Here is a 14,225-nt window from a genome sequence, read left to right on the forward strand (position 1 = left end):
TGTATGTGTATATATATATATATATGTATGTGTATATATGTATGTGTATATATATATATATATGTATATATATATATATATATGTATGTGTATATATATATATATGTGTATATATATATATATATATGTGTGTGTATATATATATGTGTATATATATATATATGTGTATATATATATATATATATATATGTGTATATATATATATATATGTGTATGTGTGTATATACACACACATTTCTACATTTCTGCTATGGTCAGAACGGAATTACACAATTGAATATATGGATTTATTCATTTTGGCTTGCATACAGAAGTAATACTGATTTCTGCTGGTCGTCACTATGTATTGTTATGATTTCTGTATGTGTCTGCGGTGTGTATGTTCTCTGGGGAACCCCTCCGTCTGCTGTCCTCAGCCATTATGAGGAGAGGAGGGGTTTCTTCCTTCAACCTCAAGCCTATGTTTGACTTCCTAAAATGTTTTTATCTGCCAATTGAAATTATTTAGGCAACAGGCAGTTAATTAGAATTTGTAGTGGTTTAAATTATAATTTTTTTTATGCCTGCATTTGATTCCCGCACCTTCTGAAAATGTTGGATAAACTGTTTTGGGGTTTTGGAATCAACACTAAAATCAGTTGTCAAATATCGTTAGCATGAAGGTTTTTTTTTCATCATCTCTGCAGCCTCCACCACGCACATATGACAAGCAGCAACATATTTAGGACTCTGTTCTATCTATGAAATCCCTGCACTGATCAGACACCCACTGTTTGCCATCCTCAGTCATACCGCAATGCCAGTAAGCCACAGCTGACCACACTGTCAAACATTCTTCCATATATTTGAAATCCCAGGCTGGATTTTCATTGTTGGAATTAACATTCATGCTATTTGCAGTTTACTCTTCATCAAACAACCCTTTAAACAGCAATACAGCCTTTGTCCATTCACACATGAGCAAAGACAAAGATATAACGAAACTCCAACTTTTTGGTCTACCTATAATTTCTGCAGACATGTGAGGAAAACATTGCATTATATTGAGATGATGAACATTTTGACTTGCAGTTTTGACTCTGCTTGCCAGATACTGGCAGATTGATCTTTTCTTTACATCTTTACTTTTAGTCCCTCTGGGGTCAATTTTTACTTTTAATCTTTACTTTTGGTGAATTACTCAGATTAATTTTAGCATCTGCTGTGGACTGATTACTATCCATATTTACAGAATTCACATTAAAACATTAAACATGCACATTCAATAAACACTGCAGCAGCATCAAAAGTTGTCACACTTCTTATTTTTCTTATGTCTGTGGTTGGCAATCGGATGACCTTTTTAAGTGAAAACATTTTAAGTATATAACACAACTCTCAAAATTGACATCTCAGCCACTGAAGCTAGAAGCAAACAAAGCCTGCTTTACCTGTGGATACACACAGCACTGGTCTTAAGTTACCAAAATAAGCCCCCCCTAAATGTGCTTTCCCCAGAACATCTTCCCAAAGAATTACAGGTACAGCCCAAAGCTGCTCCAGAATTTACGTCACTTTACCAGTGAGCTGCTGTGGTTTAATAAACCCATGGAGTCTTCTTGTCTCAAATTTACCAACCGACCACTAACATTATTCAGGCCTTAGGTCTTCACAGCCAAATAAACTATGCACTTATATAATCAGACACAAACATGCTAAGGCAAAATAAAGTAAATTTGAAGGCTACATCCTGTATTTATCCTTCCTAGTCCTAGAGATTCACTATGTGTCCAAAAAAGTTTATTGTTCACCCATCCACATGTGTGAAGAGTTTATTAGATACTGGTTCAAAACAAGACACTATTCTTACCTAAGTTAACCTAAGTCATTTAAGTCACATGCAACACTTTCTACATAGAGCCAGCCAGCCAGTCAGTCTGTCTAAAACAAAATAAAAATAATCTTGACCTTCGGTTACCAAGGAGATAGACAACAGAGTTTGTCCTTACCAAGTCAACGAGTTGACTTATTGTTTTGAAGAGTTCCCAGGCTGTTATATTTGGCTTACTTTGCCTCAGCAAATCATCCTAATCTGATCTGGGGAAACCTGTGGGTTATTACCTTTTTATAGAAAGAACATGCCTTCACATGCACAATGTTTCCAAAGACAAATAACCATATAGCCAGTATGAGCTACACATCCAGGATGTGCAAAGTGTGTTTTCATGCCGCACTTTGCTAAGACATACAGTAGATTCAATTAGTAGAGTATTCAGTAAATATTTGGGGAATAGCGGACTAGTGCAGTCACTGCCTCTTACATTGTTTCATTCACTGTGAAGGAGGTTAGCGGGGGGCAATGATCAGGTTTGGAATGGAGATGTCACTTTGTCTGATGAGGAAAAAATAACTTTTTAAACCCGTTTTAATCTCATCTTCATTCCAAACAATTTTTACCAGCATAAGAAACTTGTTAGGGGAAACACAAGTAACTCAGGCTGACTAATCACAGCTCTTTCTGTCTCCCTGTGGTGTCTCCGTAACTTTGGTATGTTGTGATATTTTTGAGGAGGTGCACGTCAGCTGCGGAGTGTAGCCACTATGGGTATGGCATAACCCCTTAATGCAGAAGTATAAATTAAGCTTTACGTCACAATACAATACTGACTCTAATTCAGTCAATTCACCTATTTAAAAAAAGACTGGTTTCAGTTGTTTGTGAATCGCTAAATAGGTAACAGTGTAAAAAATATTTGGTATGCGCCGATTCAGTACACTGTGATTCCGGCCTTATTAAATGCCTAGGATTAAGTGACTTTAGAGGCCAAATTGTTGGGTAGCAGGCCAAAATCAATGGTGCAAGAATAATAAGTGATACATAGTATTAAGACAAAACTGTATACAATCAAAAAATTATGAGTCATTGTATTAAATACAGTCCCAACTTAATTAAATTGTATGTGGCTTTTCCACAACTGTTGTCTGAACAATTATTTATAAATAATTCATTATATTAATTTAACCATTTACTGCATACAGCTGTTAGAACCTGAGTACAATTAGCTGACAATTTGCCTGATTATCCATTGTCAGTAATAAATGCAAACATGCATTGTAGACTGTAAACCATTAGTCAAACCACAGTCAACGTCAGACAACCTGATCATATTTTGTTGTAAGGAAGTTTAAAATATATACGTACAACACGAGGCCTAATAGTAGTTTGAATTAAACAGAAGATCCCTGCACTTTCCAGGGGAAAATACTACGCCAAACTCCCTTAAAAAAAGATGAGATATTAACCGTTCCTTTCTTGTCCACAAAAACACAAAATGAAAGGCGTCATGTTTACAGTGTTCCTGTCGATTCGATATCAATATAATCCATAATGACAAACTTTTGTTGTCTCAACTTGCTACCAACCTCTATTTGTTAGCTGTGCTATTTTGCTTCCCTTTTTGTGCTTGAGACATAAATTCACAGACAGTAAGAAAAATGTGTTTTGACAGGTCTCTTTTGTTTCTTTCTATGATTTCAACACAGAATCGTTGTTCACAGTGTAGCACTATTGAATGTCACTGCACACTGTACACAGATTGGGCTCAAGTTACCTAGTGAAAAAGGTTTTGAGTTTACGATATTTTCTCGGTCTCGTTCCCTTTACATTTCACGTTTGGGTTTTCCTAACGTGGCATCGTTTACCGTAGGAACGAGTTGCAGCAGCGGTGGTGCTGCTTTATATCTGCATATAAAACATCAATACAACATGTATCACATATAAACAAATTTAAGTCTATGAAATTGCATTTATTGCATTTACCAAGAAATAAATCCAATACAATTTTCAGCAGCAGTGCTGTCCACAAGCATGCATTACACATCTGAATAGCTTAAAATTTCATCATATTCCCTAGGTTTGTGTAAGCCTAATGAACTAGGGGTGACCCCAAATAGTCGACCATTTGATGATTCGATAGGTGGAGCCTGATTCGACTCCCAATCTCACAGTTGAATCTTCGCAGAGGTGTTAGGAAATGAGGATCATGCCATTTTGGCAATATGGGGATGCTCAACATCTAATTTCACATAGAATTTTTTTAGTTAAAGTTAAAATATTATGATATAAATATCAGCATATAATGCTGTAAATAAATATGTGAAACGAAAGAAGCTTTCAATAAATCTCTTTAAAGTGCGTGAATAAATCCAAAATTGTAACCTTGTGTGGCATAGTGTTTGGGGTAGAAGAGGGAGAGAGACAGAGCACCAGCTGCGCTGTTGTTGTGCCGAGTTGTGCGTGAACTTTGCGGAATGTTTATTCATTAATAAGAATATTATATCGTTCTTAAACAGTACTTGGAATAGACCCGAGAGGAACCGAGACGTGTATGCTATTGTTGGCAAGTTGGCAGACATGCACAACTCTGCACAAGACGGTGGTGGTGAATGGCAGGTGAGCAGAAAGAAAATGGTCACCAAGTAGCGTCAATTTTTCTGTAAATGTACAGTGGAAGTTACAGTGAATAATGAATAGAGACTGCAGCTCGAATATGTTTGTGGTAATAGAGTGTAGAAACAATCCATTACTTTGATTATCCATCAAAGTAATTCATAAAACGCAAATTAATTACACTGTTGCAATGTAAATTGTAAAATGCTAATTTCCAATTTTTGTTTGATTAATTTTGTCAATGTTTTTGAGTTGTTTTTTTTTTTTAAATGGACCCATTTTTAATGGTTTTCTCAGGTCTTGATTCACTCATCATTTCAGTCAGTGCTTCATTTATTTTCTGTCAAGCAATGTGTCTGAGGGCCCAGGTAAAACCAGTGCAGATGTTCATCTCATCATGTTACAGCTGTATCAGTCAGGGTTTGTCACCATCAACACTACTTCAAAGCAAGACCTTCCCTCTCCATCTGCATCAGCCAGGAGCTTAAATCAGACTGTGTGTACATTTTCCTCTGGTTTTGTAAGGCACTGCTGCATCCAGTTTGCAGTGACTGGACAAAGTATGTGCTGCTCAACCCTGGCTGTGGCTCTGTTAGTGGTTTTCATTAGTAATAGTGGATGGAAAAGGAAAAGTGTTTGTTGTTCCAATAGACACTTTTTCCTTTTTCAAGTGAAATTTTTAGATGGAGCACAAAGTGATCTTTTTTATTTTCTGTTCTCACAGGTATAAACATTTCCTACAGGACCTGACTGCCAACACAAGTCCAGACAACCCAGAGTTTCAGCAGATCTCAAGTAAGTGTCTTTTCCGATTGTGAAGCTGCTTCATTACTCATTTTGCTGCATTTCGGGGAAAATGTCTGCAGATTAACCCTGAGTTCTTTTATTGTAAAACTATGTGTCTGCAGCTGCACACTCATATTTGTGAAGCTGAGGTTCATGATGTTGTCACCTCTTCCAATTTGTCTGGATTGTTGGGGTTTTTCAACTACAGGAACCTGACAACACGTGATGATGTAGGGATGTGTGCCATGGCCTAGAATGTATTACACTATATAATTTGAAGTAAGGATGGTAATAGTACATATATATTCACTTTTCTTAAAATTTCAAAATGCTTCTGAAGCAATAAAGAGCTCGTATGGCAACTGTAACCCATATGTGTCTGTGTATCTGCTGTGTTCTTCAGTCACTCCTTTACTCCACGTCCACATCTGCATTCACAATTAAAAAAGACAGGAAGCGTGAGCTGAGTGTGCGTGTCAATCAGACGTGGCTCTCCTCTGGTCATAACAGGGACAGCTCTGACCAGAGCATTTTCCATTTTAGATAGGCTACAAACTCTTAAGAGCAGGGTCCAAAAAAATGACCGGCCAAAATATTTTTCAACCGGCCGTAAGGGATACTGTGTTTTCCTTTGTAACGACAGGTTTGCTTGTGGGGTGGTGTTGCTGGGGGTATAAACTATTTTGATAATAGTAATTTTTCATCAGCTTGACAGATTTGCTGCTTTTCTTTTAAATAATTTCAATTTACTTTTAATACTTTAAAGGTTCAGTGTGTAATATTTAGGAAGATTTATTGTCAGAAATGCAATATGATATCCATAAGTATGTTTTCAGTGGTGTATAAAGACCTTACATAAAGAACCATTGTATTTTTATTACCTTAGAATGAGTCATTTCTATCTACATACACCGCAGGTCTCCTTACACAGAAGTCGCCATTTTGCACTGCCATGTTTCTACAGTAGCACAAATGGACAAACTGCTCTACAGCGCGTGTTTCCTCACTACATTGGTCTTCTTTTTGTAGAATTCCGGCAGTGTAGACGCTAGTCACTACGTTGAATATGAAGAAGGAGAAGAAGATTAGTAGTAGAAGTCGTCTGTTTAAGTAAAAGTAAAAAGAGAAGTGAAATTTGAACAAATGGAAGACCACACCTATTATTTAGCACAAGAGCCGACAGAGCATTAATCTTTATCGTCAAAGAAGTGAAAACATGATTAAGGATGTTAGTACCTTGTCCACCACTGCTCTGTTGACTTTCTTCGTCAGTAGTATTTATTTTTTTTTAAAAGTTGCCCAAAAAAACACAACGCACGTTCTGTTTTTGCAATTACAAGCTTTTACAAAACACTGGCACAAGTATCCATAGATTAAACAGGAGTCTCTCTCTCTCTCTCTCTCTCTCTGTCTCTGTCTCTGTCTCTGTCTCTCTCTCTCTGTCTCTCTCTCTCTCTCTCTCTCTGTGTTTCTTGGATGTAAAGCGGATCACCCACTAATTAGAAGATTGGCAGTTCAATCCCCGGCTTCCCCCGAAGCCTCGAAGTGTCCTTGGGCAAGATACTGAACCCAAATTGCTCCCAGTGGCTGTGCCATCAGTGTCAGAGTATGTGTGAATGATGAGGTTCTTTCTGATGAGCACATGGCATCTTGCCTCTGCCATGATTGTATGAATGGGTGAATGTCACATGTAGTGTAAAAGCACTTTGAGTGCTCAGAAGACTAAAAAGGTCCTATACAAGTACAGACCATTAACAGTTCCTCTAACAACACGAAAACAAACCAAAAAACCCAACAACCTGTGAAGACTTTTATTGCACCAGTCAGACTCATGTCATAGTGATAGACAGCCCTCATTATCTTCATCTGAGGAACAAAGGAAAGTGCTCTCAATCCCTTTCATTCCTCATTTGTTGTTGTCACCGCAGTGCTTTGCTAGTAGAGAAATGAAAGTGAGCCAAAGCTCAATATGCATGTAAGTTCTGGTTTGATGTGGATTTTGACATAATTAATTGGGAGCGGATCAGAGGATATTAAGTGGGAGCTTTATTAATAAATAAAATCTTCAACATCAACACGAATCCCGATAATGACTAATTTCAATCGTCAAATAAATAGTGAATCTGACTCAAGTGCGAATGTACACAAGGAATTATTTATGTGTATCAATTAAAATCTCATCGCTGGTGTGCTGCCTTTGCTTACAAATTAAAACAGTCCCTGACTCTAAGATGAAGGTACATATCTAAATGTGCTCCACCATCGCCTCTTCCTCTTCTCATTAGAGATCCTTTTTTTAAACTCTGCTGCTTTTTATTGGGTGGGTGTGTGTGTGTGTGTGTGTGTGTGTGTAAAAACTTCCTATAGTCAGCCTGGTTGTATTGTAAAGGGAATTATTTAAAAAAAGAAATTCCAGACAAATTACATTGTATCTGATTAAGCAAACTAGCAGATAGAATCACAAGAGGCTTTGTTGTTGTTGTTTTCTCTTCTTGTGCTTCTCTGTGTCTGTTCGCTTTTTCTCCTCTTTGTCTCTACCCCCCCCACCCCCACCCCCCCACAATAGTACATTCAGACTGGATTTAATTGTTATAATTGTGCTTCAGGAGTTTACATCAGCCCGCTTTCATATGACATCTAACGCCTAACTCCACTGTAGTAACCATAACAAAGTCTGACCTGACTAGAAGCAACTGTGTCAGAGATTTAACACTAAAAGTTAACAATCCTCATCCCGTGGTCAAACATGGTCTAAATAGTGAATAAATGGAATAAAGAGCTGTAAGAAGTGGAAGATGTCTTCAGAATGTCTAATGGGCTAGATGTATTATTAATACCTCGGCCATAACTCAGCCCAAAAATACTGTAATTAGGAGTTGTTGTTTTTCGAAAGCAAGCAAAAGAAAATATTCCAAGCATGTGCAACAAAGGGAAAAAGTCTACTCAGATGCCTTGTTGGGTTTACATTGTAATTAAAGTTAAGTGAGGCAATTAGGCCATGATTATGTTAGTGTAGACATGCCGCCCTGAGGATCAAGTTCATAAACTGAGTTTCGGTGCTCAGAACAAAAGCAGGAAAGTTGAGCTTGAAATTAGAATCCAGCTCTTTGTTGTTATTTTGGACATGTGAATGATGTAGTTTTAAATGTTTACAGCAATTATTATGACTGGCACACAGAAGTGATGATTTGTCCTCTGTGTGTGTTCTGGAGCAAAAGTAAGGAAGGCAGTTTAGTTTTACAACTCAAGTTAATATAACTTAAAGGTGCAGTAAGCATAATGTTTTCTTAAAATCGTCAGGTTGACCGAATGCAAGTGTGGGCCCAAATGCAGACACCAGTCAGAGCGGGATTCAGTTAATATTTTTTATTTAACAAAAGGACTACTAAACATGCTTACATGATTACATGGCAGGCAATGTCCAAACTAAGGCAGAAATTTACATTTGAAAGGTCACTAACAACCAGGTTTCAGAGGGCATAAAGGCCGCCGTCTGAGCATTTATGTTTGTGACCAATTTTATTCTTTCTCCCATGGTTGAAAACTTGGCCTCATCAGTTGCTGTAAGACACTTAACACTTATAATATGAATAATAGAATTATCCACTTTGAAATAAGTAATCCAGGTTTAATGTCATTAAGGGCAATCATGTTTCATCTGTTAATAATAATACACACGCATGCAGTGCATCCGGAAAGTATTCACAGCGCTTCACTTTTCCACATTTTGTTTAGGGCTGGCTGACATGGATGATAGATATTTATTATCGGAAATTCATTGTGTGTCATACAGCAAACATCAGACCAACAACCAGACAACTGCTTTACCAACACAGACATCACATGAGTGCTATACAAGTTATACTAAGCTGCAGCTGCCTGACACCCAGTTAACTCCTGACTGTGACGCTACAACCCAAACTCACGGTCCAACCAAGAGAACAACAAACGCACGTGTGCACATTTTCAGCTGAGGACTGCGGCTTACTTTGGCTTCAACTCAACAATCAATCATGACTTCAGTTAAATGCTAAAGTTACTGTTACCTTGTCTGTGGTCCGCTGGCAGAACACCGGCTGCTTTCTGATCAGGTGCCGTCGTGCTGTTGGTAACTTAGGCGACATAAGTTTCGTTTTACGGTGGACGGACTGTGACATTACAGTTGTTTTGTTTTAGCGGGAAATAATCCCATACTTTGGACACTTTCTTCTTCATCCCTCACTATTTTCTCTCTCTCTTCCTCCACTTTGCAAATAGCGGCATCATAATCACGTCGTGTTCGCACAGCATAAGCGCGACAGTAATAAATGTCTGTGCGAAACAGTGTGCTGTATAGTTATGTGGATTAAACGAAGCATCGACGCAAAGAGTTTTTAACATTAACCCTGCTATTACCATTTGATTATCAAGCTGCCAAAATGCTGAGAGGTCATTTTAAAGAATCAGCCCCACGCTGATGGCTAAAGCCCAGCCATCTTCAGTCTTTAACCTGGGCCCAAAGAAGCAAAAGAGCTGTGCCTGAGGATCTTCAGCTGCTCAGGCTTGTCGGGTATCAAAATCTCCAAAAGATCACATGTGAGACCTACCAGTGAGAAAGGCCTGTGTACTGTAAACAAATGGTCCTCAGCTTAGGAGCCCGGGCATCTAAATCCTGAAGAAAAAAATCAGATCTGATCTAAAACAAAGATGTGAGATTAGCATTATAAACCATCATATGTGTTTTGGACTTTCCTTTTCTCTCAAGGTGCATGTCATTTTATCGTTATTGTCATTTAGAAGCCACTGTTAGCTCAGAACATCAGGGGTGTGCTCAGAAAAGTGTGTAGAGGGAGGTTTGTGAGGAAGCAGGATTAACTTAACTTCTCAAATAATGTATACGTATGTACGTATACACACATACGTATACTGTGTGTGTGTGTCTGTATGTGTGTGTATATATAATATATATATGTTTGTGTTTGTTGCAAAGTGATTTGTAACTTTGCCCACAATAGTCTAATATCAAAAATAGTATTTTATTGCTCAGAAAGGATTTCATTAATGATTGTCTTCACATGTATGATGAAGGATGCTACAAATGTTTGTGTGTGTTCTGTAGATGCGGTGACTGCGATTTGTGAGGTGTCCCAGCGTATCCAGAACAATACCCGGTGCCACGAGAACCACCTGCAGCTTTGCCGGGTGCAGAAACTGCTGAAAGGGCGAAAGACAAAGGTGTTGGCTGCAGGTAGGAACCTCTGATCACGTATTCCTATGATCTCCTCCAAGAACCACCTCTATCTCCTCTCTACCTCTTTCTGCATCTATTGCTGTATGTCCTTTGGGAAACATAGTGGGGGGAGCAAGAGAGGTACAGATAAACTCAAGGGAGATCAGTTAAGTATGGAGACATTCTCAAGGTACTCGCTTGGATTGCTTTTAATCAATGGAATTCAATGGACTTTCTGCAGGAAACTAAAGTGTTTTGCATATTACACTGAGCACACTATATTAATAGAGCAGTTCTGCTAACTATTAGCGAGTGAATGTGCTTTTCCCCATTCATCCTGCCTTCCCTCTCACTCATTTATTTCCCCTCTTCCATTGTGGTTACCTCTCTACTTATGAAGCGGTGGCCCTTTTCTTCCTGCAACTCTCCCTCCTGTTGTTTGTCTGGCCTCCTTGTTGCTCTGCTCACCCTGCCAATCTCCCCCAGGACCAATTAGAGCCCAGCCTCATCTTGTGGACCAGCAGATAAAAAGGAAGTGTGTGTGTGTGTGTTTGGATATGAGTGAATGCATGTGTGCACAAAGCCGTGTGTGTGTGTGTGTGTGTGTGTGTGTGTTTGCTTGGATATGCAGGCTTGTTTTATGTGTGTATTTGTGGATGTGTTCATGTAGACTGGGAGTGAGCGCTGAATAGCAGCTCATCTCTCTAATGCCGATGTGGGAAGTTTCAAAAGCTTCCTCTCATCCAAGTTCTCAGGCCCTTGCAACTCCGCCGGCTTCCTTTCCAGCCAATAAAGCTCCGGTCCCACCAGGCAGACTTCAGAGCAGCAGCAGCAGCAGCACCCCACCCCGCAACCCCACACCAACTCATTCTCCTTCCTCCGCACCAACACCACCTCTAATATGGGTAAAAGAAAAGCTCTGCCTTTTATAGATGAGAAGCGTCGGAGCCTCTCAAACATATTAAGTAGCTCTGTAGGAGATGAGGGGGGTGATTTTGAGACACAAAGCCTGAATCAATGGGACATCGATACAGCAGACAGTCAGCCTGTTCCCCTGGAAGCCCACAAATTTGTCTGTCTGCCTGTTCTTTCAATTTAAAACAAAGATGTCTCACATTTTTTGTCTTGTTTCACGTACATTTCACATACATTTTTTTTTTGACTTTACAGAACTGTGAATGCTGATTCAGCAGCATTCCCATTTTCGTTATTCAAATGTTTATTATTCTTTTTATTATTGTTCTTCCATACGTTTTTTGCTTCACTCGTTTTTTCAATGGATGAATCTTCAAATCCTAATAATTTAATCTACAGCCTTATTTTTAAGTTTTAACTAGTTGCAAAACTTTCAACTATTAACTCTGTATTCGCTTTTTGATATTTTTTCTAATTATTTGTTTTTGGCTTTTCTCAATCCTTTTCTGAGTTTATAATGAGCGTGTATTGGATGGAATCTTCGCAGCTAGAGTGGGTGACATCATCGCTAGTGTAGGAACTCCCTTTTCACTGTTTATACATCATCATACAACACCTGGAGCACACAGTCAAGACAGCAGCAAGTCAGCGCCACTAATCCAGATTACTTTTTCTCCACACAAGCATGGTTTATTAGAATTATCAGCACGAGGAGCGTGTTTCTGTTTAGTAGTAGTCACTTAAAATAGATTTTGTTAATGTTTCTTCATCTTCCCCATGTTACAACTGTGGCAGTTCAATCCCCGGCTCATTCATGTCACCTGAACTGAACCCCTCTGGCGGCTGTTCCACCAGTGTATGAATGTGTGTGAATGTTAGTTTCTGTTTGAGCGCTTATGCTCTGTGATTGAATGTGTGTGAATGGTGAATGCAGATGTAGTTTTATATTTTTTGTTGATTTCACAGCCATTTATGAGAAAATGCTTACACACAGACTGAAACAGATTGAAAAAAGCATTCTGTAACAGTCTGTGTGTTGTCACAGTTATCCAAAGAAGGTAAGAATCAAGTACAACTTGTTTAAGATACTGGAAGGTGTTTCGTCCCTCATCCAACAGACTTCTTCAGTTCTGACTGACTTGTAGGGAAACTCAGCTATTTAACCTCTGTGGGGCCGTTGTCTAAATGATTGATACCACTGTTTCGTTAGTGCTCCTGGACGTTGTAACCACGGTTGTTATGGTCGTTGGAGCCACCCGGGTCTGAACGACCATGGTTGGCATCTTCACCTGAGGCCAAAAGTAAACGTCTTTTTAGTTTCCTGGGAAGTGATGAAAGGACAAACATTAACAATCCTATCTGTAATGATTCTGAGGTGTTAACAGGGTTTTCCCTGCCATTATAAGGTGTTGAGGCTCAAAAATGCTTGGTGCTGCACCATGAATGTAAAATCATTGTGGAGGGCATCTAAACTAACGTGTTGGGCAACAATTAAAATTTTTAATTGAGATTAATGGCATGGTCTTGCGCAAAATTGAATAATGAATTCTAAAGTAGTGTATTGCACACTTAGTTTAAATGTACTGCTATATACACAAAAGTGCAATAACATGTGGTTTGCAAACACTTAAAACAAATAAGGTGCTTTTTACCAGCAGTATTCCCTTTACACAGTAGCAATAAAATATTTCTTGTAAATCAACTTAAACATTAATTCAATCAAATATAAACCAAAGGTATTTGCCACTGCCAGGGAATTACCTTTTATCTAGCTTGTTAAAACAAGTCACCATCAGAGTCCAGTATTCTTGTGTTTTTTTTCTGAACAGGTATCAGCAGAAACATTTTTCTTTTATCAGGGTGCAGCAGAAACAGTCTGTTCAGTAGCAAGTGTCCCTGTTAGAGTGAGATGAAGTGCTCGCCTCACGCACACGCCCGCTGCCGAAGTTGAACTGTCCTAAATTTTCCTAAATAGAACATCAACAGGAGGGAATTCGCATGGCAGAGAAAACTAGATGAAGGCCTATCAGGTAAAGTTATGAAACCTATAATTTTAACTTAAGTTAAACAGGCTACAGCTGTGTAACGCACAGAAGCCGTTGCCATGGTTACTCTCCATAGAGCGCCTGCCGTTTACTCGCCGAGCGCTTTTCTCCTGTTCATCTGTGGAACGCAGAGCAACCCGGCGGGGCCAAGCGACTACGTTGTGACTTTAAGAACGTTCCTCAGACCGACATCTTCCCCAAAACTAATGAGCCTGCAGTGTGCAGCTCTCCACTTCACTATGGCGTTTGATCGCTTGTCTTGCTTTTGTTTATCTACTTCTCCCACTCGCTGCATCCAGCGTAGTCTGCTGAAGCCTCCCTCTGCTGCTTGTTTGGGTGGCTGATTTACAGGCTGATCAACATCCCGCCCCTCCTGTGACCCAGGGTTTGACTGGATGTGTATTCAGAGCCAGTGAGAAACAGACTTTCAAAATAATAATTTAAAAAAATGCGTTAACATGAGGTAACATGATTGTCGGCGTTAATTAATTAATGCTTTAACGCGATAATAACGAGTTAACTTTCCCAGCCCTAAAACTAACCAAATTAATTTTTCCCAGATCTAATGGTTATAATTCAAAACCAGTAGACTTCTTTAGCAAGTTTAGTTTTTGGGGTGTGGTTTATTTGAAATCTGCTCTAGACTTTCCAATTTATTACTTGCAGATGTGGTAATAATAATGTTCCAAAATGTGTGGAATTACATATTTCTTTATTGGGGGTGACCACCAAACTCCCACCTAAATTCATTTGCTTTTAGTGCAGATTAATGTAGTGCGCGGGAAACACACACACACTCATTCACTCACACCCCTCATGCTAATATGTTTTGTATGTTTGG

At 38.9% G+C, this 14,225-nt stretch overlaps 1 protein-coding gene across 2 annotated transcripts in view; it reads left to right on the plus strand.

The window, feature by feature from the left end:
• Nucleotides 1-14,225, plus strand: part of arhgef39 (Rho guanine nucleotide exchange factor (GEF) 39) — a 90,169-nt gene that overhangs the window by 44,771 nt on the left and 31,173 nt on the right. For both annotated transcript variants that reach the window (XM_046072500.1, XM_046072502.1), the window contains exons 6-7: nucleotides 5,154-5,224; nucleotides 10,314-10,442. In XM_046072500.1, the coding sequence (XP_045928456.1) occupies nucleotides 5,154-5,224; nucleotides 10,314-10,442 (200 nt within the window). The remainder of the gene's footprint in view (nucleotides 1-5,153; nucleotides 5,225-10,313; nucleotides 10,443-14,225) is intronic.

This window comes from Micropterus dolomieu, linkage group LG16 (genome assembly GCF_021292245.1).
Source record: "Micropterus dolomieu isolate WLL.071019.BEF.003 ecotype Adirondacks linkage group LG16, ASM2129224v1, whole genome shotgun sequence".
NCBI classification, from domain to species: Eukaryota; Metazoa; Chordata; class Actinopteri; order Centrarchiformes; family Centrarchidae; genus Micropterus; species Micropterus dolomieu.